Source organism: Hippoglossus stenolepis, chromosome 14 (assembly GCF_022539355.2).
Source record: "Hippoglossus stenolepis isolate QCI-W04-F060 chromosome 14, HSTE1.2, whole genome shotgun sequence".
NCBI lineage: Eukaryota > Metazoa > Chordata > Actinopteri > Pleuronectiformes > Pleuronectidae > Hippoglossus > Hippoglossus stenolepis.
In genome coordinates, this window is record NC_061496.1 from 17776369 (window position 1) to 17799903 (window position 23535).

Consider the following 23535-nt stretch of genomic DNA (forward strand, 5'->3'; position numbering starts at 1 on the left):
AGAGCAGCCTCAGTTCCCTTTCACCAGGATCCCTCCTCCAGCCCACAGCAGAGATTCATCCGGAGAAGTCGGTACAATATTTCTCTGTATTTCATCATATACACAAAAAAAGGCTAGAGTTGACTTAGAATTTCGTATAAATAACTTTTGTAACATCCGACAAGTGTAATAACGTGGTCAGTGGAGGATGGCTGAGGCAGGGGGGGGTCTGTTTAGATCAGCAGTGTTTTGTAACCTCCTGTCTGTGTTGAACGATGCCGCAGGTGAGCATGGTAACACAGTGTAATGAGTTACAAGAGTGTTTAGGACATGTTAGAATGGGACCTAAGCAGCTGTTTTACTGTGCCGTCTCCCTCTAGTAGTGAAATAAGAGTCTGCAAACGTTCGCCCGTCGTCATGGCCAAGGAGAGTTTTGAATCTGGTACGTCACTTTTTATGTTAATCATTTATATTCCCTTTATTTCTTCATCTGCTGTTTCACACTGTCTCTCTATCTCACTGAATCTACTGAGATGTACGTGTAAGAGAGAAAGAAGTTCAATATTTTTTATATGAAACGAACATCCATCTGTTGTCTGCTGAGGAAAATGATACATGAAATCACTGTGTGCAATTGGAGATGGACTGATATTCTGACTGCCGTGTGACTAACAGGCCTCTCATGGGAGGTGAGGGCAAACAGCCGCCACTTTCACAAACACAACCAGAAGAAATCCTTGTTGGGCTTCCGTTGGGGGCGATACGCGGTGAGTCAGAGCTGCACGAGCCTTCCTCTCCTCCACATGCCACCCTAACACCTGTTGACAGGATGGTGCATCGAGATGCAGGTTAATGTGTTGATGCGTATGTTGTGTTTCCCTTGTGCTTCTCTCTCTCTCTCTCTTTCGGTTGCTCTATCGTTGGTCGTCAGGACAATGTACTGCGCAGCTACAAGTACTCCCCCCTGACCTTTCTGCCCCTGACGCTGTTTGAACAGTTCCAGCGGGCGGCCAATCTCTATTTCCTTCTCATGGTGGTGATACAGGTCAGATAAGGTCTCAGTTGTTCTCTCTCTGTTCATGTTGGCACTCAAAAATCTGACCCGTGGTCTAATGAGCAAAGTTGCAACATTTACTGTCTGATGCTGACTCTATTCGAACTAGAAGGGCACATGTATTGCATCAGATACATATATACATATATGTACACAGAAATTTTCTTCAAAATGTTTACATTAAACATGGGCAACACATCCATTCTCTGATATAGTTGAAATAATTTGTTACTGTACAGTAACCAAAAAATACATATCTACATTCACAAAATCCAGATCAATCTCCAGATCAATCCTGTGCATAAATATAAGCACCAGATGTTGGATTATTTTCTGAACTAACTCTGCATTATTTCTTGATAAATTATTGTTTCTTGATAAATTCACAAAAAAAATTGAAGAAATTGGAATAAACCCTGAATCAGCCCCCTGATCTGGATTCGCACCAAACATAGAGGGTTCTCCACTGACCCATATCACATCCTTCCACCAAGTTTCCTGGCAATCAAGTAATTTGTGTGTAATCCTGGTAACAAACAAACAAACACAGAAGAAAACATACTCCTTGGTGGAGGTAAAAGAAAAAAATGAAAAGCCAATCTAAGTTGTACCGTGTCTGGATTTTTTATAGAAAACAGGATTTTCTCTGACTTCACAGACAATCTGATGTCACAGGAGTAATGCTGTGACCTCATCCTTCCACATGCTCTGTTCGTTTAGATTAAATTATGATGTGATACTAGTAGCTGGCATAATACTGATTCAGGGAACAAAGTGCAAGGAGACCACATCAAAAGACCATTAGAACAAATCCGTATAAAGAGAAAAAACAGTTACATATGAAAATCATCCTCGGTGCAAGAACAGCCTTACAAGAAAAAAGTAAAAAAATTTAAATTGATGAAATATGATGGCAGTAAGACAGAGCAACACCTAAACAAATAACTGCAGCGATCAGCCAAGACGGGGGCCTCTATTATATTTATATAATATAATAAGATCATAAAGTTAATTCATAAAATGTAAGCTGAGATAAAGACGATGAGTTTTGTTTTGCACGCACAGACCATCAAAAGCTGCTCATCCACAGCCCACATTAAGTCTCTGTGCCGCAGCCTCAGGGCTTCATCTTGAAGGAAAAACCTTCTTAACCCAATACATGTCTCCCACAGGATGGATTTACCAGCCTGCTATAGTCACTTAAACCGGACAACTGTTAAGAGACCACATTACACATAACATTTGTTTGATGAAGTTTGAAAAATAAAACGTTTTTTTGAGTTAAATTGAAATATAATGTTTCATACCAGTTTCAGGGAGTTCTGTAAGGTGCTTAAAAAAAATAAAGAAGACACAATAATAAAGCAAAAAAATGTTATTGCTAATCAGTGACATATCCCAGGCTGTGTTCAGTAACTCTCATTATCCTGTAGTAAATGGAAAACTATTCATTTTTTTGTGTTGTTTTTTAAACATAAACTGTGGAATTATGTTTAAAAACTGGAATCCATTTTTGTAAACGACACAAATACATTAATGTAATGAAATGTTACAATGTTGCTTATCAGTGACAAATCCCGGTTCTGTGTCAACCCTCCCATCACCTCATTATCATGTAGGATATGGAACAAAATAAATTTTTGTGTTTTTTAATATTAAAAAATGGTTGAATTACATTTAAAGGGTTATACTGGAAATAAATTAATATTTGGTATTTATAATCACAGCTGATGTTAAAACTAATTTTGTAATTGAAAGTGTGTGTGTGTGTGTGTGTGTGTGTGTGTGTGTGTGTGTGTGTGTGTGTGTGTGTGTGTGTGTGGTTTATACAATGTGTATGGTTACTTTTTTCTTTCTCCTCCTCTGTGTGTTTGTGCCTACACCTCGTTTGCAGTGTATCCCTGCCATAGCATCCGTGCCGTGGTACATCACCATCATACCGCTGCTCCTCGTGCTGACCGTGCGAGGCATCAAAGACCTCAGCAATGACATGGTGAGCACGCCACTCACTCACACTTGTTTTTCAGGGGGGGGGGGTCTGGGAGATGGACTATCCCTCCACGATGAATGCACATGCTCACACACACACAAATGCATGATCTTAAACACATACGACCGGCCACAAGCAGGCATTTATGCACCTGGCACTTACGTGCACTCTTTTCTCTCCTTCATTGTCCTCATTGACTCCTTGTCCTCTCCACATTGACAAAACCAGTCATCCCAGCAGCATTAATTTTCCCTGCTATCATTAAAGCTTTTCCTTTTAAATGCAGGCGTGATGTTTTGCATGGAGAATTCTCTGGTTAAGTGCATCACTGAGTTACGGTCGTTAACAGCTCTGGGTGAAACGCTTGCTTGACCCCTCTCTATTGACTAATCATTTAGGTGAGGGTGTAAATCTCCCAGCTGGTGTCACTGTAGAGCCCCGTAATGGCGTTACTCCTCTCTCCTCTCTCCTGTCCAACCTTTCACGGCCACCCTCTCTCCTCCTCTCACACACTCCCTGTCTATCACTCTTATTCCTCCTCCATCCTCGACACACTGCTTAATCCATCTCCTTCTCTCCTTCTCCCTCTTTCCGTCTGTCTTTCTCCCTCTCTTCTCCCTCCATCTCTGGTCCAGGCAAGGAGACGCAGTGACTCTAAGATTAACTCCCGACCCTGTGACATACTCATCTACCAGAGGTGAGGACAAAGACAGTGTTATTCTCTCAGGACTCGCTGCAGTTTCCGTTTGAAACGGCCCTCTAATGAAGCTCTAATGAAGTGTGAATGAGTGAATCCCTAGATGGTCCCTTTGTGCAATAAAGCAGGACAATAACACACTGTTTAGGATTGTCTGCACGGTGACCAGTTTCTTGATGACATATTTACATATATTTACTCCATTATGTTTCTGACTGAGCTTGATTTCTGATGTTTTCCTGTGAGCTGTCATTTACAGAGAGGAATTTACACGCTAACCTCCACTGTGCCGTAACTGCAGGGGAAGTGCATTGTTTTCATAATATTAGACAAAGAGAGTTTGCTTTTATATTGAAAAGAAGCTCATATGTGTTTCTGAACTTTTCATCATTTTAACTCAGTAAATCACATACTTTTGCCAACACAAATCAGTCGTCTTAATGGGCCTGTTTTTTCATCCAGATCCATGAATTATTCCCTGTCAGTGAATTAGTGAAAAGTTGAAAATAAAACGCCCGGTCTCACAAAGTTAAAGAAAGTGATAAAAAGAATTGTGATAAAAAAATTCCTGGATCCGATCCAGGCCAAAATTTGATGGGTTCTCTCTTGGCCCTTGTCCCATCCTTCCTCCAAGTTTTATGTAAATCTGCTCTGGAGGTTTTTCTTACTTCTACTGAAAATCAAACAAACTAACCAACAGACAGGGGCGAAAACATCAGCTCTTTGAATATAGGTAAATATAGGTCTGCTTTGCCTCTGTCATTACAACCAGGATTTCTTATGGTTGTAATGCCTCTGTCATTACTGATAAAATCAAACCTTCCACATCACATCATCTTATTTATAACTTGTGATGTACATAGACATTGAATAGTGTTTGTCCATTTTAGGGAACGTTTAGTCCACCATTTTAAATTCTGGTGGTGGAGATATTTTATTTGTCTCTTTGTCTCTAATAAATTGATAAATCTGATCAATTTCAAGTCGAGTGTTGTGCTTGTAGAGTAGTTATGCTTTTAGAGACAAGCAAATATTACCTTTTATTTTCAAATGTAAATACGGCTCATGTGTTCTATGCATCAGTTTCCACTCGGCACAGTGGAAGGACCTGTGTGTGGGAGACGTTCTGCGAATCCACAAGGACCAAGTCATCCCAGTAAGACGCTTAATTTACAAAGACAAGAAGGAAAACAAAGTGTCTGATCAATTAACTGTTAGTTTGTCTTACTCGGCTGTGTTTTCTTTCTTTCCTCACAGGCAGACCTTCTCCTCCTGTACAGCTCGGAGCCTCACAGTTTGTGTTATGTGGAGACGGCGGACATCGACGGGTAAGCATCACAGTCAGCTGTATCAATCTGTTCACTCTGATTAATGCCTCATTCTGCTGAAAATTGTTTGACAATCAATTTTGAATTTGATTCATCTGATAATAACTATAAGTTATTTATATGATTGTATTAACGATATATTACATGTCATTTGGGCAATAAAACAGATAAAAAAAACGATTATACAATAAAACTAAATACAGTCTTAATTTTATTCTCGATTTGATATTTCATACAATTAAAATATATTATAGTTAAAAATAATAGCACAAATAATGAATACGTTTTAAGAATTGATTATAATGGTGATACTATGTTAGCTGCCTGAGGTCTGTAGTTCTTGGGTCTCAATGCAAAAACTTGATCAGTGTAATCCTCAAAGGAACAAACGTGATCAGTGAAAGAATGCTGTCAGTTTGTTCAATGGGATTTTCTCTTTTTGCCCTAATGGTCAGAGATGTTAAAGAGTGATTTGGTTTTTTTGCACGGTAAAGAAAGTTATACAAGCCTTTATTTTAGGAGGTAAAGGGTCTAATTAATTATTTCTCTGGATTGTTTAACTTGATGGAAAACTACTCATTTGCTTCTTAAACAATAAATTAAGAATACAAGACTCTTAGTGTGATTATTAACTTGCCTTGACTTTTCAGTGCTATATCAGTTTTGTGGGTCAGCTCTTTAGTGTTGACCGGTTGATTGAACTGACAGTTGTTTCTTTCCTGCACAGTGAGACCAACCTCAAGTACCGGCAGGCGGCCAGTGCCACACACTCTGAGCTGACCTCTCACCCCGTAGAGGAGACCCTTGCTGCGTTCGATGGTGGTGTTTTCTATCAAGAATGCAGATTCCACATATGCTCATTTTAAAGTACAATAGAAATAGAAGAAATAACCTCTGATTTCACAGGTGTTGTGCAGTGTGAGGAGCCCAACAATCGCCTGTACACCTTCAGAGGAGAGCTGCACTGGCGGGGAGAGTGTCATCTGCTGGACAGCGAGCACATCCTCCTGAGGGGAACAGTCCTACGCAACACAGAGGTCGCTTATGGCCTGACCATATACACTGGTACATATAGAATCATTTATTCTGTGTAAATATGCTCGAGAAATGGTAGATAGTGGAAGGATGAGACCATTTTTGTTCATAAAGTGAATACGAGCCACACTCGATCTGGCCTGTTTGGTTCAAGACTAAGACAACTCTGTGGTTATAGGCCTCCACCAACTACTGCAGTCTCTCAACATAAAAAATATTTCTACACACATATGGGGGCAGCGTGACCTTTGACCACCGTAATCTTATCAATTAATCTTTGAGTCCAAGTGACAACTGGTCAAAATTCCCTACAAGCAGACTTGAGATTTCATGTTCAAGAGGCCAAAAACATGTCTTCTGGGGCCACTGTGACCTCTGAGTCTTCATGAACATTTGTGCAAGATTTGAAGGGATTCAAGACTCTTGGGTCACGGTAAAGTTAACATGAGGAAAAACATGTTTTTGTGAGGTCACAGTTACCTTGACCTTTGACCATCAAATTATAATCTGGTCATCCTTGGGTCTGGGTGAATTTTTCTGCCAGACTTCCGTGGGTGTTCCAAAAATATAATGTTTACAACATCATGAGGTCACTGTGAACTTGACTTTTGACCACTAAAATATAATCAGTTCATCTTTGAGTCCAATTGAACATTTTTGATCAAATTTGAAGAAATTCCCTCAAGCCGTTCTTGAGCTATCGTGTTCAAAAGAATTGGACGAACGGACCTACAACCCCAAAACATAATCCCTCTGACCGCCCAAAGCTCCAGAGACGTGTGTATTAAAGAAATAAAATGCTCTGTTTCCACCCTCATTTCACCTCCTACTGTGGCCTCCACTCCCTTCAATGACACATTTTATTATGTGGAATACATTATACTGCTAATTATGGACAGTACTTCACTCTTGCAGGAGTGGACATGCTTACATCTGGCTGATACAGGCCCCTCCCCTCCTTTAAGTGATCATTGATCGGATATTACCGAACCAGGCTGAGGTGTCACTGCTGTGACCCTTTCAGTTCTGGTGAAGCAGATCAATAGATCAAATTCTTCCAGAGATGGGTTTTACCATTCAAAAGAGAACGTCTGACCCCAGTTTAGCCTTATTATAACTCTTCACCTTCCTCACACACACACACACACACACACACACACACACACACACACACACACACACACACACACACACACACACACACACACACACACACACACACACACACACACACACACACACACACACACACACTTGACTGAGCTTACTTTAAATGAAGCTTGAACAAGGTTGACACGTTATCATCAGTTTGAGTCCGTTTTCAGTCCTTGAGCAGTTTGACGATGTGACACATTCTCAGTTTTGTCATTTTCACACGTTCAGCTTATTTTCTTCTAGCAGCCTACGAGATACTGAGACAACACCACTAGAAAACCTAGTGTAATACTTTATTGATCCCCGCAAGGGAGACTCTCTCTTTCCTCTGACCTCTCAGCAGCGGGGTCACACACCCCCAGAGCTGATATAGGGATTCAGCATCCTGCTCAAGGGCACATCAGCAGATGTTCGCTGACACTGGAACACGAACTCTCGCCCTCTGGCTGCAGGATGGCCTCCCCACATCTAATAGCAACCTTGTTCTGTACCAGGCGCGGACACCAAGATCCTGAAGAACTGCGGAAAACTGAGGGTGAAGACGACGCAAACTGAGAAAGTTTTCAACTACGTGGTGATCGGGGTGAGTGAGTGAAAGACGAGAGGGATGACGACCGTGAAGCGCTGCTGTGTGCTGTTCATATACACTGTGTTTGTCTTTATTCTGGGTTTCCAGATAGTCGTGAGTGTGCTGCTGACAGCTCTGCTTCTCGCCATCGGCAGTGGTGTGTTTTCCAGTCGGGTCACGAGCCACTCAAATGTTCTGGTGGCTCACGGCAATCCAGTCTACACCGGCTTCCTCACCTACTGGAGCTACATCATCCTGCTCAGCCCAGCTATGCCCATAGCCCTCTACATCTCGTTAGTTACATCTGCAATACTCCACAATCTACTATGCATGCCAGGGGTGGGGATCGCAGTGTAACTTATGATACGATACCCAATACATTACGATAGGATACTTATTACGATTATGATCAAATCTCGAAACAGCCATTCTGCGATAATCGATATCGTATAACGATACATCACAACATCTGTCTAAGTGTTTAGTGCAGGATTTGTGAATCTGTTCATTGCAATTTGGTGTCAGTTTCACAATCACAAACACAAACACACTGTTACTTGTCAATGTCCACATTTGCCATCATTCCAATGTAAAATAACCATAAACTGGCAAAACACATACAATATATGTATATAAAAATATACAAATAATTAGTAAATATAAAAATTTGGTGGTGGCATATCGATAATCGTATGAGTCAGGGTTAGGATGATGATATATTGCTGTATCGATATTTTGTACTAAACCTAATGCACGCACTTGTGTTTGCGTTGTTCACTGCCTTGTCTTCCATGCCCGTGTGTCCACAGGTTTGAGCTGATCCACACGTTCCACAGCCTGTTTATTGGCTGGGATATAGAGATGTATTGGCAGCAGGCGGACAGACCGGCCCAGGCCAGGAACACCTCGCTGAACGAGGAGCTCGGCCAAGTGGAATACCTGCTGAGTGACAAAACCGGGACGCTAACTCAGAACCGTCTGCTCTTCAGACAGTGCTGCGTAGCAGGGGAGATCTACGGTAACAACGACGAAATAGTGGTTATAATTAACATTAGTTAATTTTCTATGAGAAATTTCAATTGAAGAAAACACCAACCCATAATCAGCTCAAAACAAAGTGCCTGACCTCACAGTACAGGCTGGCAGAGATAAAAGTTTCAACCACCAAGGTTTTTAAACAACCTCACCCTGTAATAAAAAATCAAATCCCTGTTTTCTCCTCGTCCCCCTGCTCTTTTATTACATCCGCCAACAAGATCATGTTTTCATTGCTGTTTGTCTGTCTGTTTGCAAGTTATAAAGTTGAGATGGATAACAAGACTTCATTCTTCCTACTTTGAAACTATAAGGGCACTCAGAGAGCGCATACCTCCGCCAAGGCTGATTGGCCACTTTATTACCACGTTAAATAAACAAGTATGAGAACATCAGGATCACTATCCGGATCTGCACCAAATTACACCTGTTCGCAGATTTTAGCAATGCTCATGTGGCTGAAATGTTTTCATAAAGATCTCTGTGTTATTTCATGAGAAATTCACAAGCATGTTGAGAAGAGAAAAAAAATATTCTGACCCCTTAAGGGAATCCTTTCCATTGTTTGCCCAACCTTCCACTGAGTTTCAAGAAAATCTGACCCTAACCCTCCTGCAAGCAAATGAACAAACAGCAATTAAAACATAACCACCTTGGCCGAGGTGAAAACCCTCAAATTAGAAACCCTGTAACAGTTATTATAACATTTATTTCTATTTATTTATTAGGTTTATATTTCAGGGACAGTGTATATCAATAACAACACTGTAAATATGCCAGTAAGCCAATATGCAAATTTTCCTCTGTGGTCCCAGGCCAGATGTAATCAAATAAGAAGTTATATATATGTATGTTTAAAACAGTCATTATTAATCAGAGATATATAATAATATAACAGTTATTATACTTGACAGAATGACAGAGGCTGAACACTTTGCTCCAGTGATAAATAAAAGAGAAATCCTTTACTGTGATAACAACAAAAGATTAAAAGCTCTAACTAATGTGTCCTTTTTAAAAACAACACAAGTGTCAATGAGACGCTCAGATATTTGTTAAATGAAGTGTTTGTTTGGCAACTGATTGTGTCTAATCAAGAATGTGTGTATTAATTCATGAAGCATATGCAGAGTTTCCTCACCGGCTGACAGTGGAGCAAGGATCCCTCTGGGGTTGCGGCCTGACACAAACCACAGATGAAAGTCTTTTCTCAAGAGAGGGACAACAGGAGACACTTAACGTGTTCAGATTCAACAGACACGAGTCTGTCTACTAAATATTTAACAGCAGCCCACAGAAGACCAACTGTAACTGAAACCATGTCTGAATCACATCAACCATATGTCGTATGTCTGAGCCATTTCCTGCTTTAGACCCCATGTCTGTCTGTCTGTCATTCTGTCAGTCTGTCTTTCTTTTCTTTGCGTCCATTTTAAATCCTTTTTCACCAGTACAATAATTTCCTTACGTTCACAGGTGATGCATCAATCAGAGCAGAGGAGGTGGAGGTACAATATTATTCCTTTCAAATTTGTGCATTTCTTCATCTAATCTTCCTTCAGATTTTCGATTTTCATGCGTATATGCTTGTTGTCATTCTTTTGCAGCCCATGGACTTGAGCTGGAACCCGTTCTCGTGCGGTGGTCTGCACATGTCCGCTCCGAGCCTGGTGGAGAAGCTCAGAGGAGAGCAGTGTCCGCTCAGCAGACAGTTCCTCACTGCACTGTCTCTGTGTCACACTGTCATGACAGAGTGGAAGGAAGGTGAGTTAGTGTGTGTGTGTGTGTGTGTGTGTGTGTGTGTGTGTGTGTGTGTGTGTGTGTGTGTGTGTGTGTGTGTGTGTGTGTGTGTGTGTGTGTGTGTGTGTGTGTGTGTATTGTACAGATCGAGGACATTTTGGGTTAGGTTAACGGTTATGGTTGGGCATTTAGTTGTGATGGTTAAGGTTAGAGGTCAGGGGCTATGGAACACATTATGCCAATGAAGGTCCTCACAATGTTGGAAGTACAAGCAAGTGTTGTGTTGTGTGTTATAAAAACATGGCAGAAGGAGCAGCAGGCAGGTGGGGGCTGTAACAGCAGGACAACTGTTAGTAATCTTTGACAATAGCTAACAAATGCTAACATCCACTGTTGCCACATTGCATATTTTTTCCCAGACTCTGACATTTGGGGTCGACGTCTGAATTAAAGGGGACATAGCATGCCCATTTTACCACAAGTTGATATGGTTCCTTGGGGTCTTAATGAAATGTCTGTAACATACTTTGGTCAAAATACCACAAGGATCATATAAAACAGCACCCTTTTTACCCTGTCTAAAACAGCCCTCCACAGAGTGACCTGTTTTGAGTGCCTGTTCCTTTAAATGCTAATGAGCCAGCTCCCCCTCCCCCTCTCCCCCCATGATTTTAAACGATATAAATTACATATTTTATATGATATAAATTATCAAATATGCATCCCATACTTTGTATTCCCCTTCTGTTGTCCTGGAGTTTTAATTTTCCCAATCACATTAAATGTCCCCTCTGCCCATCCACTACAAGCACACAAGCAGACAGACAGAGAGAGAAAGAGAGGCGTGGGGGGCTATGAAGACCATCATTTACCCCCAACCCCGACATTCAACGGGTACAACAACAAGCGGAGAAAGCAGAATCGCGGGCTGACCTTATATATACAGTCTATGGGGCTGACCAGCGCGGAGAAATGCGCGTCCCGGCTGAACAGCCAGGCGGCTGCCGCGCTGAGAACGGCGCTGCGCTGCCTCGCAGCGGCGCTTCCGCGTCCGTGTAAACCCGGCGTAACGAGTTGGGGGCTCTGTGTGTTTGACCAGTGTTACAGTAGCGCTGAACACTGCGGAAGTCTTCCACACTGCTGGCTGTGTGGCGTTGAAAACAGCGGAGCGGCAACCGCCGTCAAACACAAGTGAGCGCGAGCGCTGAACGGGGCCAGGGGGCCATGTAGGAGACTTCCAGTGCCTTGTTACGACACAAAACCCAGGAAGCTCAATCGAGTCGCTCAAGCATGACGTTTCTGACTTAGAGGAACCATAACAAAACGCGCAAGTGTTTTTTTCCCAGAGTTTTGGGGTTGGTAGACATGCCAGATACCCACATTAACCTGTAGAAGCACTAACAAAGTGGAATTTGCATGATATGTCCCCTTTAAATAAAAAAGTTGTGGACCTTCGATAAATAATGAAAATACTATCATCATTTGTTTGATGATATATATTATATTGTCAATATAAAACTATATTGTGTATCAGTAATTAGGTTAAACATGTACAGCACATTTTAACAACACTGCCATAATACTGCGATAACTGATGATAATTTTGTTCACTATTATCCTGACACAAAATTTACATACCGTTTCATCTCTAGCATCCTTCCTTCAAGTTTTGTGATAAATCCGTCCAGTAGTTTTTGAATAATCCTGCTAACTAACTAACAAATGCAGACAAAAACATAGAATCCCCCGTGGAGGTCACTGAGTTGTTGTCCTCATTCGATGAAATAGTCAAAACTCAGGCGATAGCCGACACCACTGGTCGGATAATTCATGAAATCTCTATTGTATGTGACTCTTGTTTCCATTGTGTTCATGTATTATACTGACTGGTCTGATGGGAGTGCTACAGTTACAGGTCAACATACTATAAATCCCTGTAATCTCACACACCACTGGGCCCAGTTGCAACTAAATTTGAAAGGAGAATACATTTTGTCAGAATTATGTTTCTACCACTAAGCCACTGGCCTGAATCTGATGCATGAATAAAGTTACTGACAGACACAATGGATCATTCCTGCCGGACAAAGTGTTCACTTCCACCTTGTGTCCTGACTTTATTCCTGCAGAGTCTCCGGTTTACCAGTCTGCATCCCCGGACGAGGAGACTCTTGTTGGTGCAGCCAGGGAGCTGGGCTGGGTCTTTCTCTCTCGGACCAGAGACTTCATGAAAGTCTCTGAGCTCGGGGTCACTCAACAGTATCAGCTGCTGGCTCTGTTGGACTTCACCAGCAAGAGGAGACGCATGTCTGTACTGGGTGAGAGTTGCCCTCTAAACACAGACCAACAAAATATCCTCAACCTTCCAATGTTTTGTTTTATACTTGCACTATCTTCTTCTTTGTCACTTTCTTTTCTGAATAAATCAATCTGTACTGGTTTTGTGTTGCTTTCCAGTTCGGGAGCCAGAGGGTGGGTTAAAGCTGTACTGTAAAGGGGCGGACATAGTGATCTTGGAGAGACTGCAGAAGGACTCGCCGTATCAAGAATGGACTGAAAGAGCGCTTGAGGTGAACTGGAGTTGCTTCTGAACCAGTAGTGTGGGCTGCACAGTACACCTACTGAGCCTTACTATTTATATGGCACAGTGTCAGGGTATTTTTGGTCCGCATTTGAGTGTTAAGCAGTTCAACATTACAGTTCTTGTAAAAGTAAAGTGTTGTTGATGGATGTGCACTGCCCTTTGGCCTGGTCAAGACATAGCCCTGCACACAGCAGTTTGCCATTTTTACACTCTTTCTTTAAGGGTTTAGCAAACACGATAAAGTGTGTAAATCAGTAAACTTTTAAGGTGCTGGTAGGAGCAGGATTGTTGTTACCTTTGAACTAAGCTGATTCCCCTATTTCCGCTCTTTGAGCTGTGGCTGCTGGCTGTAGCTTGACATACAGGCTTTCTGCAGGTTTCAAGTTAATTTCCAGACTTTTTAAAATCATAATGAAAGACATTTAGGACCCCATGTCAAGTACAACAGTTATGAAGGAATATCAGAGTCCCAGAGTTACTTACAGTTCCCCATAATTGAATTAAAGGTGAAGTAGCTGAGTAGATAATAACCCTCGAAACACAACATTATCTCACAAACTACAGACAGACAGTATAGGTGCCTATTGTCTTTCTCACAGCCAAGTCTATTGTACAGTTTGTTTCAGTTCCATGTTGGTCTTGTTTGTAGTTTATTTACATTTAGCTTATCAGTTAACCGAACACTGAACATTAACACAATTAAGACCAACTTAAATGTATTTCAGACATAGAACATAATATTTTTACATATTTCTAACTTTTTAAGGCCTAAAATTCCTTTAATTGAATTTGGGACATTTTAAGGATAGGTGTATATAGGGTCTTGAAAAGTTTAGTATTCAATTATTGGCATTTTAAGCCATGTGTTAAAATATTATGTACTAGGTCTTAAATATGTGTTTTAAATATATATTTAAATATAAATATATTTTAAGGCTATTTGCATTGTGCTTTGAATACGTTTTCTAAGATAAATGTTTTATTTGTAAAGTCTCTGTGGGTTGTAGTTATTTCTCGATGATACAAATATCAGCACGCTGTAATAAAACTACAAATTAGACTAATGTGGAACTGATGCAAACACTCAGCTCTGCTGTGGGAAAGACTGCATACTGTCTCTGTCTGTAGTTTTAGAGATAACTATGTGTTTTAAGGATTATTCTCTTCATCATCATATTGATGCAATATCATCTTTAATATTTTCAATTTTATGTGCAGTATTTTTATTTCAATATATTTCATTATAATGTGCAATATCCCTTACTCCGTTATCATTTTATATCTATTTACTGCCACTATAATTAAGTATTAGTTTATCTCTCTTAATTTGATTTAATTTACAATACACTTTTTAGTCTTTTAGACTTAATTCTTTATTGTTTATAGTCTATTCTACTTTATATTGTTCTGTGCTGTAATCCTGGAGCAAGCTGGCACAAGAATTTCGTTTGAGATTGATGAAGTCTTATCTTTTCTTATCTTATATGGCTACTTAACCTTATCTTCAATTATCGGGAAGAGTAAAATATTGCGGGATTCTGATATTTCTTCATATCTGTCGTACCTGACATATTGATATTAAATGTCATTAAGTTTTGGTCTTAAAAAGTCTTGAATTTAATTTGAGGCTACAGAAATCCAATATAAACTGTCTGATCACAGTTTTGAGGGAAGTCAAAGATCAGTTGAAAGAAAATATTAGACCAGTTATCTCCACATCAGTCCTTCGCTTCTGAGACTAGCGTTGAGGCATGCATGAATATATTAAAATGCATATCCTGTGTTTTCTCTGTTCTCTGCTTCACTTGTGCCTGACAGACCACTCAGTAAATAATGTGCAGCCAATCAAATAACCAGTTAACGTATCTCCTGTCAGCTGTTTTCTCAGGCCTGTCTGAGGACGTTGTGTGTTGCGGTTCGATCTGTTCCTGAGGCATTGTGGATGCAATGGAGTAAAACTATGGCCCGGTCTGCTGCCATGGCGACCTGTGACCGTGACGCCGTGCTGGAAAAGCTGCATGATGAGATGGAGCAAGAGATGCAGGTGGGCTGCTCCTCTGTGTGATTTTATATGTTTATTGTCAATCCTCTGTTTAGCGTGGTATAGCTCATCATTGACACGGCACGGCCCGTGCAGATAACCATTTTATATCAAGCTTGTGTCTAAGGATTTCTGTCCTTTACGCTTCCCTGAATTAAGTTTCTTAAAAAGAGAAAAAGTTGTTCTTAAAGAAAATAGAATCCTGTTAACTGTCATGTTTCGTAGCTCCTGGGGGTGACAGCTATCGAGGACCGGCTCCAGGAGGGCGTCCCTGAGACTATTGCTCTACTCCAACAGGCTGGGCTCAAAGTATGGGTACTAACTGGGGACAAAAAAGGTATTGTTACACACTGTAGCAGGAGGAGGAGGAATGGCAGCTACATGAAAACTAAGTCTCGCTGTGGTTTCTCTCTTTCCTGCAGAGACTGCTGTGAATATCGCATATTCTTGCAAACTACTAGATCCTGATACCAGATTACTGGAATGGCAGGAGCTGAGGTTAGTAATGATAACAAATACACAAACACACACACTCACCCACAAACACACCCTCTCATTGATCTGTGTGTGTTTTCCCCTGCAGGCAGATACTCCAGGCCCCAGACCCAGGGGTCAGTTTCTTCAAGGCCAGGCAGATGGAGCTGTGGGCTGTAGACACGAAGACGGCTGGGGCGAAGACTGCTGTGGTCCTCACTGGACCTGAGCTGGTAAACACAGATCACTTACGTTTGCAAATGGCCGAATAGCTGTCATCATATTTGTGACGGACTCCTGAAAAATGTGTTGTTACATCAGAGCCTTGGTGAGGTCTGTTGAAACCAGAAATACAAGCCTCCACTGTTTAGATTGTAGTAGATTATTGTACATACAGTAAAGCATTCAGATAGGTATTGGTGTTTCTTTAAAAGTGTCTGATATACACGATGCAAGATGCCTTTCTCCAGGCTTTTCTCATTGGTTTAAAGTTACTGGCTCTGCTGGAAAAAGTTGATGTTAACAGCTCCCTGATGACGTTTGTGATGACGTTTGTGGGTTAGTTTTCCTTCTAGTTTAGTCTCTGATGATCCAATCTGGTGCACCAGCCCTCATGAAGCAAAGTTTACATTACCTGTGTCGGTTTGTTGGTTTGTAAGCAAGATTACACAGAAACAACTGGACAGATTACAGTGACACTTGGTTGAAGTATGGGTCAGGGAAGAATCCATTAAAATGTGGTTTCATAAGGGGACTGTTGGGCCTTGCTGGAGGTATGCACTCTCTAAATGCCATTCTAGTTTTAAAAGTTTGATGATGATATGAATTCTGAAAATGGCTTCATGTTTAAGAAAATGAAAAAGCATTACAGGATCTGCCTGTTTATCTGGACCCGCTCCAAAATTGAAACAAAATGAATCGCAGTGAAAACATAGCCTCCATGGGGTGGATAAATATGACAGCTCCTCTACCCATCGAAATGCAGGCTTGTTTAATACAAATACAACCAGTACTGAGCTGATTGATGATGTTTCCCATGTAGGCAGAGTTTGATCAGAGACCAGAATGGGGGTCCACGTTCATGAGTGTGGCAGAACAGTGTCAGTCGGTGCTGTGCTGCCGTGTGACACCCGGACAGAAGGCTGACATCGTCACGTTGGTCAGGAAACACACCAGCTCAGTCACCATGGCCATCGGGGACGGTGCCAATGACGTCAACATGATCAAGAGTAAGTCAGGCAACATGGAACGATGACAGAGAACATGTTCACTGCAGACGAAACCTACCGATCAGTGTCATCTGTTCACTTTTGTACTTTTCTCTTCTGTCTTGTACCATCCACCAGCGGCTCATGTGGGTGTGGGACTGGCAGGAGTGGAGGGAGGTCAGGCGGTGCAGAGCGCAGACTTTGCCTTGTCCCAGTTCAGGTTCCTGCAGAGGCTGCTACTGATCCACGGGCGCTGGTCGTACAGGCGCATTTCCCTCTTCCTGCGCTACTTCCTGTTCAAGACCTGTAGCTTTGCTCTTGTGCACATATGGTTTGGCTTCTTCAATGGCTTCAGTGCTCAGGTTAGTCACACATAGATTGCAGAGCCTTACAGTCTAATGAATTGAAATGATTACTTGCTTTTATTGAACTGTCAGTTTCTCTCTTGTAGACTCTGTATGAGACATGGTTCATCGCTTTCTACACAATCTTCTACTCAGCGTTCCCAATTATGTGTCTGGCCTACTTTGAACAGGTGAGAATGAGGTGGTTTTCAGCGGATTACTCAAATAAAGATTTCTGTCCTGATATTTCCGCTGCCTCTTTGTGTCCATCACAGGACGTGAGTGCAGAGAGCAGCCTGAAGTGGCCGGAGCTGTACAAGATAGGACAGAGACAGGGGCTCTCCAGCCCTCTGATGCTTTCCTTGTCGCTCCTCCATGCCATCTACTCTTCACTCGTTCTCTTCTTCATCCCGCTTGGGGTTTTCTACAACACAGCCTTTGACTACCAGACCATGTCAGTCACTGTCTCCATGGCAGCCACGTTCACTGCCACAATTGAGGTCAGGATCAAGTCGTTTAATAAAATTGCAGATGATACAACATCACTGCATTAACAAGTAATGTTGCAATTTTAACCATTGTAATGTAATTATGAATGGTGAAATGATAATGAGCTAGAATGGCACATACCCCATGCATCCAATATTCTCTGAGAAAACAACGAAAATGTCGAAAAATGCCCTATCTCACAATTTTAAAGGTGGAGGGGAGAAAAAATTCAACCCTTTTTCCAGATCCACACTGGAACTTAATGGCTTCTCTCTTGGCCCACGTCCCATCAGTCCACCAGGTTTAGTGGAAATATTAACATTAGTTTTTTGTGTAATCCTGCTGACAGACAAACTTAATGGACAGGGGCAAAACATACCCTCCTTGGCAGATGTAACTGTTTATGTTATAATATGATGTGATATTACATCATCTGTGATAGACACACATTACTATAGATAGATAGATAGATAGATAGATAGATAGATAGATAGATAGATAGATAGATAGATAGATAGATAGATAGATAGATAGATAGATAGATAGATAGATAGATAGACAGTAAATACAAGGTATACTTCAAGTAATCAGAATGGACTCTGGGGAAGGACTTAACTGTTTCTTTGGGAGGTTTAAATTCTGGTAGGTGGCACATCTGATAATAAAGAGCATTCACTGACTCAGGCAGGCGGCTTGCTCACTCTCAGAGACTGAATATTGAACTTTCCCCCCTTCTTGAGATGATTGTTATCATGATCTGCTTTGTTGATGTGTTGGTATTTCACATTGTTTCAGTACCTGTTAGCTAATGTAGTCAGACCTGCCATTAAACATTGTGTGGATTGTGTGGATTCATAGCGTTAACAAAAGCATAGATAGTATTATACAATAGATACAGAGGCCATCCTTAATACTGCACATTTCTATTTCACTTATTTAAGATATTTATCGAGTGAGAAAAATATATATGCACAGGAAGGTTACATAGCTTTTCTCTCAGTTTTGGGGCCTTAACCTCCTGCTCATCCCTACAGTTTTCTTCAGAAAATTTCCACACAGGAAATATTCAAATGTAAGATTTACATTTATTGTTATTATTACAATAGACTGTGTATAAAGATGGACATCGTATCTCCAATTTGTTCCCACTATCCAGAAATTATTCCAAAATATCTGAGATACAAGCGATGCCGTCTTGCAGGGTAGCGATAGAGGGATGGAGCCAAGGTGTTGAGGACCAATTGCAAGTCAGTCTCAGCTGTCATCATGACGTTTCACCCTGTTTTTATAGCATCCAATAAGTAATTAAAACTAAAGTTATCGGTAGACGGATACTCTATATATACTCTATATTTATTCAGACATTTTCCTTTAGGCCATGTTCCATCTACTAACATGGAGGAGGTAGGGTTTATGACCTGTACTGCAGGGAGTCACCACGGGATGGTCAAGAAGCGTTGGCATTACCTTTTGGTAGCAGTCATGTCGTCCATCTATCTACAGTCTACAGTTAAACCAGGAGATCTACAGGAAACTGTTAAAAGTTTGTAGAAAGTTTCACCAATACTGAAAAGTATTTTTAAGTTTTTTTAATTTAAGAAAATATTGTTCAATCAAACTGTCCCATAATCACATCCAACAAATGTATTTGAACCCTTTCTTCCTGTTTGTCACTGTACAGATATATCCACATGTACCATGTTCTTGTAATTCGGGTTTCTGTTTCTCAGATCATGCTGGTGACCAGATACTGGACGAAGATCAATATCGCAGCTGTGTGTGTCTCTGTGCTGCTGTACTTCATTGTCACCCGGATCACCCAGAGCACCCACCTGTTTCGGAGATCGCCCAGCGACTATTATTTTATTGGTACACGTCTCTCTCACGTCTTCTTATCACAGCCCTGCTCTTCAGTTGGCCATTTGAAAATCCCATTACTGCAGCAAGTGCTGGATTTGATTCAAATAGAGACGACCAATATTTGAAGAACATAGATAAAAACACAGGGCACAGCATGAAATGTTGTTTTCAATGATAATTTAATGTGGTTTTCCTTTGATCTGATGAAGTGAGTGATCTGACATGTCTGCGAACAAGTTTAATTTGCTCTGCATGTGATTTTCATCAGGCGCGTCTGAAAAGGCCTTCATCGATCCGGTTGTGTGGCTCACAGCTCTGCTCACTGCCTGGACGGCTGTTTTGCCCTCGTTTACCGCTCACGCTCTCTGTGTCATCCAAACGGCCCATGACAAACATAAGGTGAGAGATCAGCATGGAGGGAGAGAAAACACAACTGAAACAAGAAGAAAAGGGTTTAAAAGGTTATAGTTTCCCTTGATGTTAATAGAAATATCTATCTGTTTGACACAAGCACTCAACAGGTCATTCATCCCTCTAAGACTATTTTCAAACTATTTAAGGTTCTTACAATTCTGTCTGGCCATCTCACTCGGCTGTTCTCATTGGTTACATAATATTTTCAGTATTTTTGTCAGTGATAATTGTCAGGTTGAGTCCATTCTGACCGAAATCCTTGCTTGCTGCTGTATCTTGTTGTTGACATGTGCATGTAAATGTTCAAATATTAAATATCACAATATCCAAAGCAAACAACTTTTAAAACAGCAATCCTGCTGGAGGCATTGTGGCACGAACAGATGCAAATCATACACAAATATTCTGGAGTGGCCCAAAGATGGAGCCACTCTGGGATAGATTGAATTCCATGTTGAAGGAGAAATAACAGACATGGACAATGTGAATTTTTGGGTAAAGATCCTGACAAATGTGAATTGCATTACAAATGAAACATGTAAACCTTCCCTATAGATTCGTTTTTAGTGTTAATGTTTTATATATTTATATAAAAGCAAGATTGACTTAAGTGAAAAAAAAGAAAACCAATTTGAACCAATGGACGATGCATCTCAATGTCCTCCCTTTATACAAAAATATCCTGGACACTTGTGCTGCCATCTTGTGCTTCTGATGTCATCTGGAGCCGGAGTCTGAGTAGCTGTGACTGTAGTGTGGGGCTGTAGTATTGATTTGCCGCTGATACAAGTGTTCGACCAATCGCGTTGGCAGCTGTCAGCTGTCAATCAAGATGTTTCACCCTGTTTTTATAACATCAAATAACTAATTAAAACCAAACTGACCAGGAAAAGAACATTTGTGAAAAAATTGTGTGAGATAAGAACCACATAAAATGACAGAAACCTTCTTATTTGACGTGCTCTATGCAGCCAGGCACCAGGGGGCAATGAATATGATTTGGCTGTCATGTCGTCCATCTTTATATACAGTCTAAGCTCTATATGATGTCATGCTTTGGATGTTGTTTCCCATGCACCAAGTTATTCAGACTCTATTTCGTGACGTATAAACATTCTAATGGTTCATGGTCACTGATGTCCCTCTCACCTGGTTGTGGTGCAGGTCCACAGTGTGTCCCTCCAGCCGACGGAGCAGAAGACAAAGTTCAGGAGCGGCACGTCCCTCCGCCGCTCCTCTTACGCCCTCTCTCAGGGAGCCGGGCCTGGACGCCTCATCACCTCCGGGACCTGCATCCGCAGCACAGCACGGCCGGTGGATGAGAAGGTGACTGCCAGTAATAACCTCGCCTACTCACAAGGCCAAACTCACACAAAGGACTATACTATCACTTCATGATTAACTTTTCATTGGGAAAATATGTGACTTTATAGATTGTTTCTGTAACATATAATTGAAGATGTTTTGTACCTTCCATGTTTATTCTTTTTTTGTGGCCAATATGTACAGCTACTGCTATCCAATAAAGTAAATAATATAAACAAAATCCATGATGTACCACATATCTAGTTTATTACCTTTACATATAGGCAGTATGTACAGACATCTTACCTCTGTATGAATATCATACTTATTGATCAATAAGACTATTGTGGTAAAAATCAAATTTCCATCTTGGGGTCACAGGGGATTCTTTTATTAAAGATCGAAGTCAACACAATAAACCGACTGCACCGCTTTGTTTTACAATTGTTTTATTTGTTAATTTATTTCAAAACACGCAATTTTTACCCATATTATCCTTTTAAGTTTTTATTTTTCTGTAACAGTTATTACTCAGATTTTTTTCCTTCTCAAAACGTCTCAGCTAGTGTGAAACTAAAAGTCCTCCACAGGCTCTCCGGCTTCTGCAGTGGGAGGAGGGAAAAGAGGCTCTCTGACCTGACGTCGTGAGTGGGCTTATCCCTCATTTCTGCGTGGGCGGCGGTGTGTGCGTGCGTGAGAATGTATGTCATGTTACGTGTGTGTATAAGTGCAATAGGCAGAATGTCCACAGGGCCGTTAAAAATCGCAGCACCCGTAGAGCAGCAGCCCAGAGAGCTGAACATTGTCTTCTAGGTTTGGTAGCCAGATTGTCATACCTCTGATTTCATCTTTGGTTTCAGCAAACACTCTCAAAAGGCAGACTCACCCTCTCCAGCATGTGCCTGTGTCTGTTTGTGTGTGTCTGTCTGTCTGTCCGAGTGCAATATAAGCCACCATCTCCAGACGACTTTGTAAACTTAAGCAATTACAATGTAAGCGTCTTTGCATTGATTGTGGCCCTTCCTTGGCTCTGGGGACAAAGACGGTCAAACATTGTAGAGCGATGGAGCCATGAGCGGGGGGAGGAGCAGCTTGCAAACGTCAACATGGACTCCATTTTGATGTTAGTGGCAGTTTGGGGCATTCGTGTAAAGCTGTATGTGTCTAGTGAAACATGGGGGCTGCTGTAGTGTTTTCCTTTCCCCAGTCACTCTCTATTGTACCCTGAGTGACTGGAGGTTTCTCTGCCGGATCTGGGCTCATGGAAAAGGGAGGTGAGGGTGGGGGTGGGGGGTGGCAGGGCAGGGCAAGGGTCCATGAACCATGAGGTTGATGTATGAGTGTCTAACTGTTGAGGGGAGGTGTAGGGGGTTGAGGGGTTGTACACTCTGACCCAGCAGCAACGATTAAGATTGGGGGGGTCAGGTGTTTGCATAGTTCTCTGTGCAAAAGCCACCAACCGGAGCCATTTTTTTTATTCCTCGCGGCTGGTTACATCATCAGTAGATTTAGCAGGAAATCATGGCGGGTTGATGAAAAATGTGGTCTTTGCACCACACGTTTTTTTTTTTTGGTGGGGGTTTTCTTTTGCGCTCCTGCGTTGCACTACATGGTGGCAGGAGGGGTGAAAGGTGACAGGATGGGGTGAGGAGGGAGTGAGTTTAAAATGTCTAATGAGTTTCATGTTGGAGTGTAGTCCGATTTGGACGTGATGGAGGGACACATGGACGTGTCGGGGAGGGAGAAGAAGGGGCGGTGAGGGGCAGTCGTTCGGCAGTCAGGCACTACAGCTCGTCACGGTTCAGAAAGCCTCTTTTCCCTTGATTTTTTATTATTTTTTGTGTGTTCTTCCGTCCTCCCCATCCTCCTCCCCACTGGCCTGCCCTCTCTCTACCTTTTTTCTTGTTTTGAAACTGATTGTCTTCTACCATCACAAAGACACTTGGTTCTGATTGATTAACAGGTAACAGAAGAGGGAGAGCACAGTGTGACTGGGGGTCGTCTACATCAGCCCCACCGGCGACCCGTTTCCACCCCGCGTGCGAAATGACACTCACACACACATATGCTGTTTGACAGTAAATGCTGACGACATTTCTGCATGGCGGGACGATCGGTTGCCGAGTGGCACTGTGGTCGGTTGGTCGGTCAGTCAGTAAGAAATGGTTTCAAATTTTTCGCATGACAAATATTGCAACCCATAGTAAAGGAGCATTAAAAAAAAAGAAAAAGAAA

At 41.6% G+C, this 23535-nt stretch overlaps 1 protein-coding gene across 1 annotated transcript; it reads left to right on the plus strand.

Moving 5' to 3' along the window:
- The first annotated feature begins 287 nt into the window (after positions 1 to 287).
- Positions 288 to 21487, plus strand: atp8b3 (ATPase phospholipid transporting 8B3). The gene is made up of 27 exons (XM_047342988.1): positions 288 to 421; positions 655 to 746; positions 911 to 1024; positions 2928 to 3026; positions 3659 to 3720; positions 4804 to 4876; positions 4978 to 5048; positions 5776 to 5867; positions 5955 to 6113; positions 7733 to 7821; positions 7915 to 8099; positions 8616 to 8824; positions 10318 to 10349; positions 10449 to 10605; positions 12711 to 12899; positions 13039 to 13151; positions 15042 to 15209; positions 15432 to 15543; positions 15629 to 15704; positions 15790 to 15913; positions 16723 to 16909; positions 17027 to 17250; positions 17340 to 17423; positions 17508 to 17732; positions 19452 to 19590; positions 19850 to 19980; positions 21160 to 21487. Exons 1-27 carry the CDS (start codon positions 310 to 312, stop codon positions 21391 to 21393), a joined length of 3552 nt encoding a protein of 1183 aa, XP_047198944.1. The 5' UTR covers positions 288 to 309; the 3' UTR covers positions 21394 to 21487.
- The last annotated feature ends 2048 nt before the right edge of the window (positions 21488 to 23535 follow it).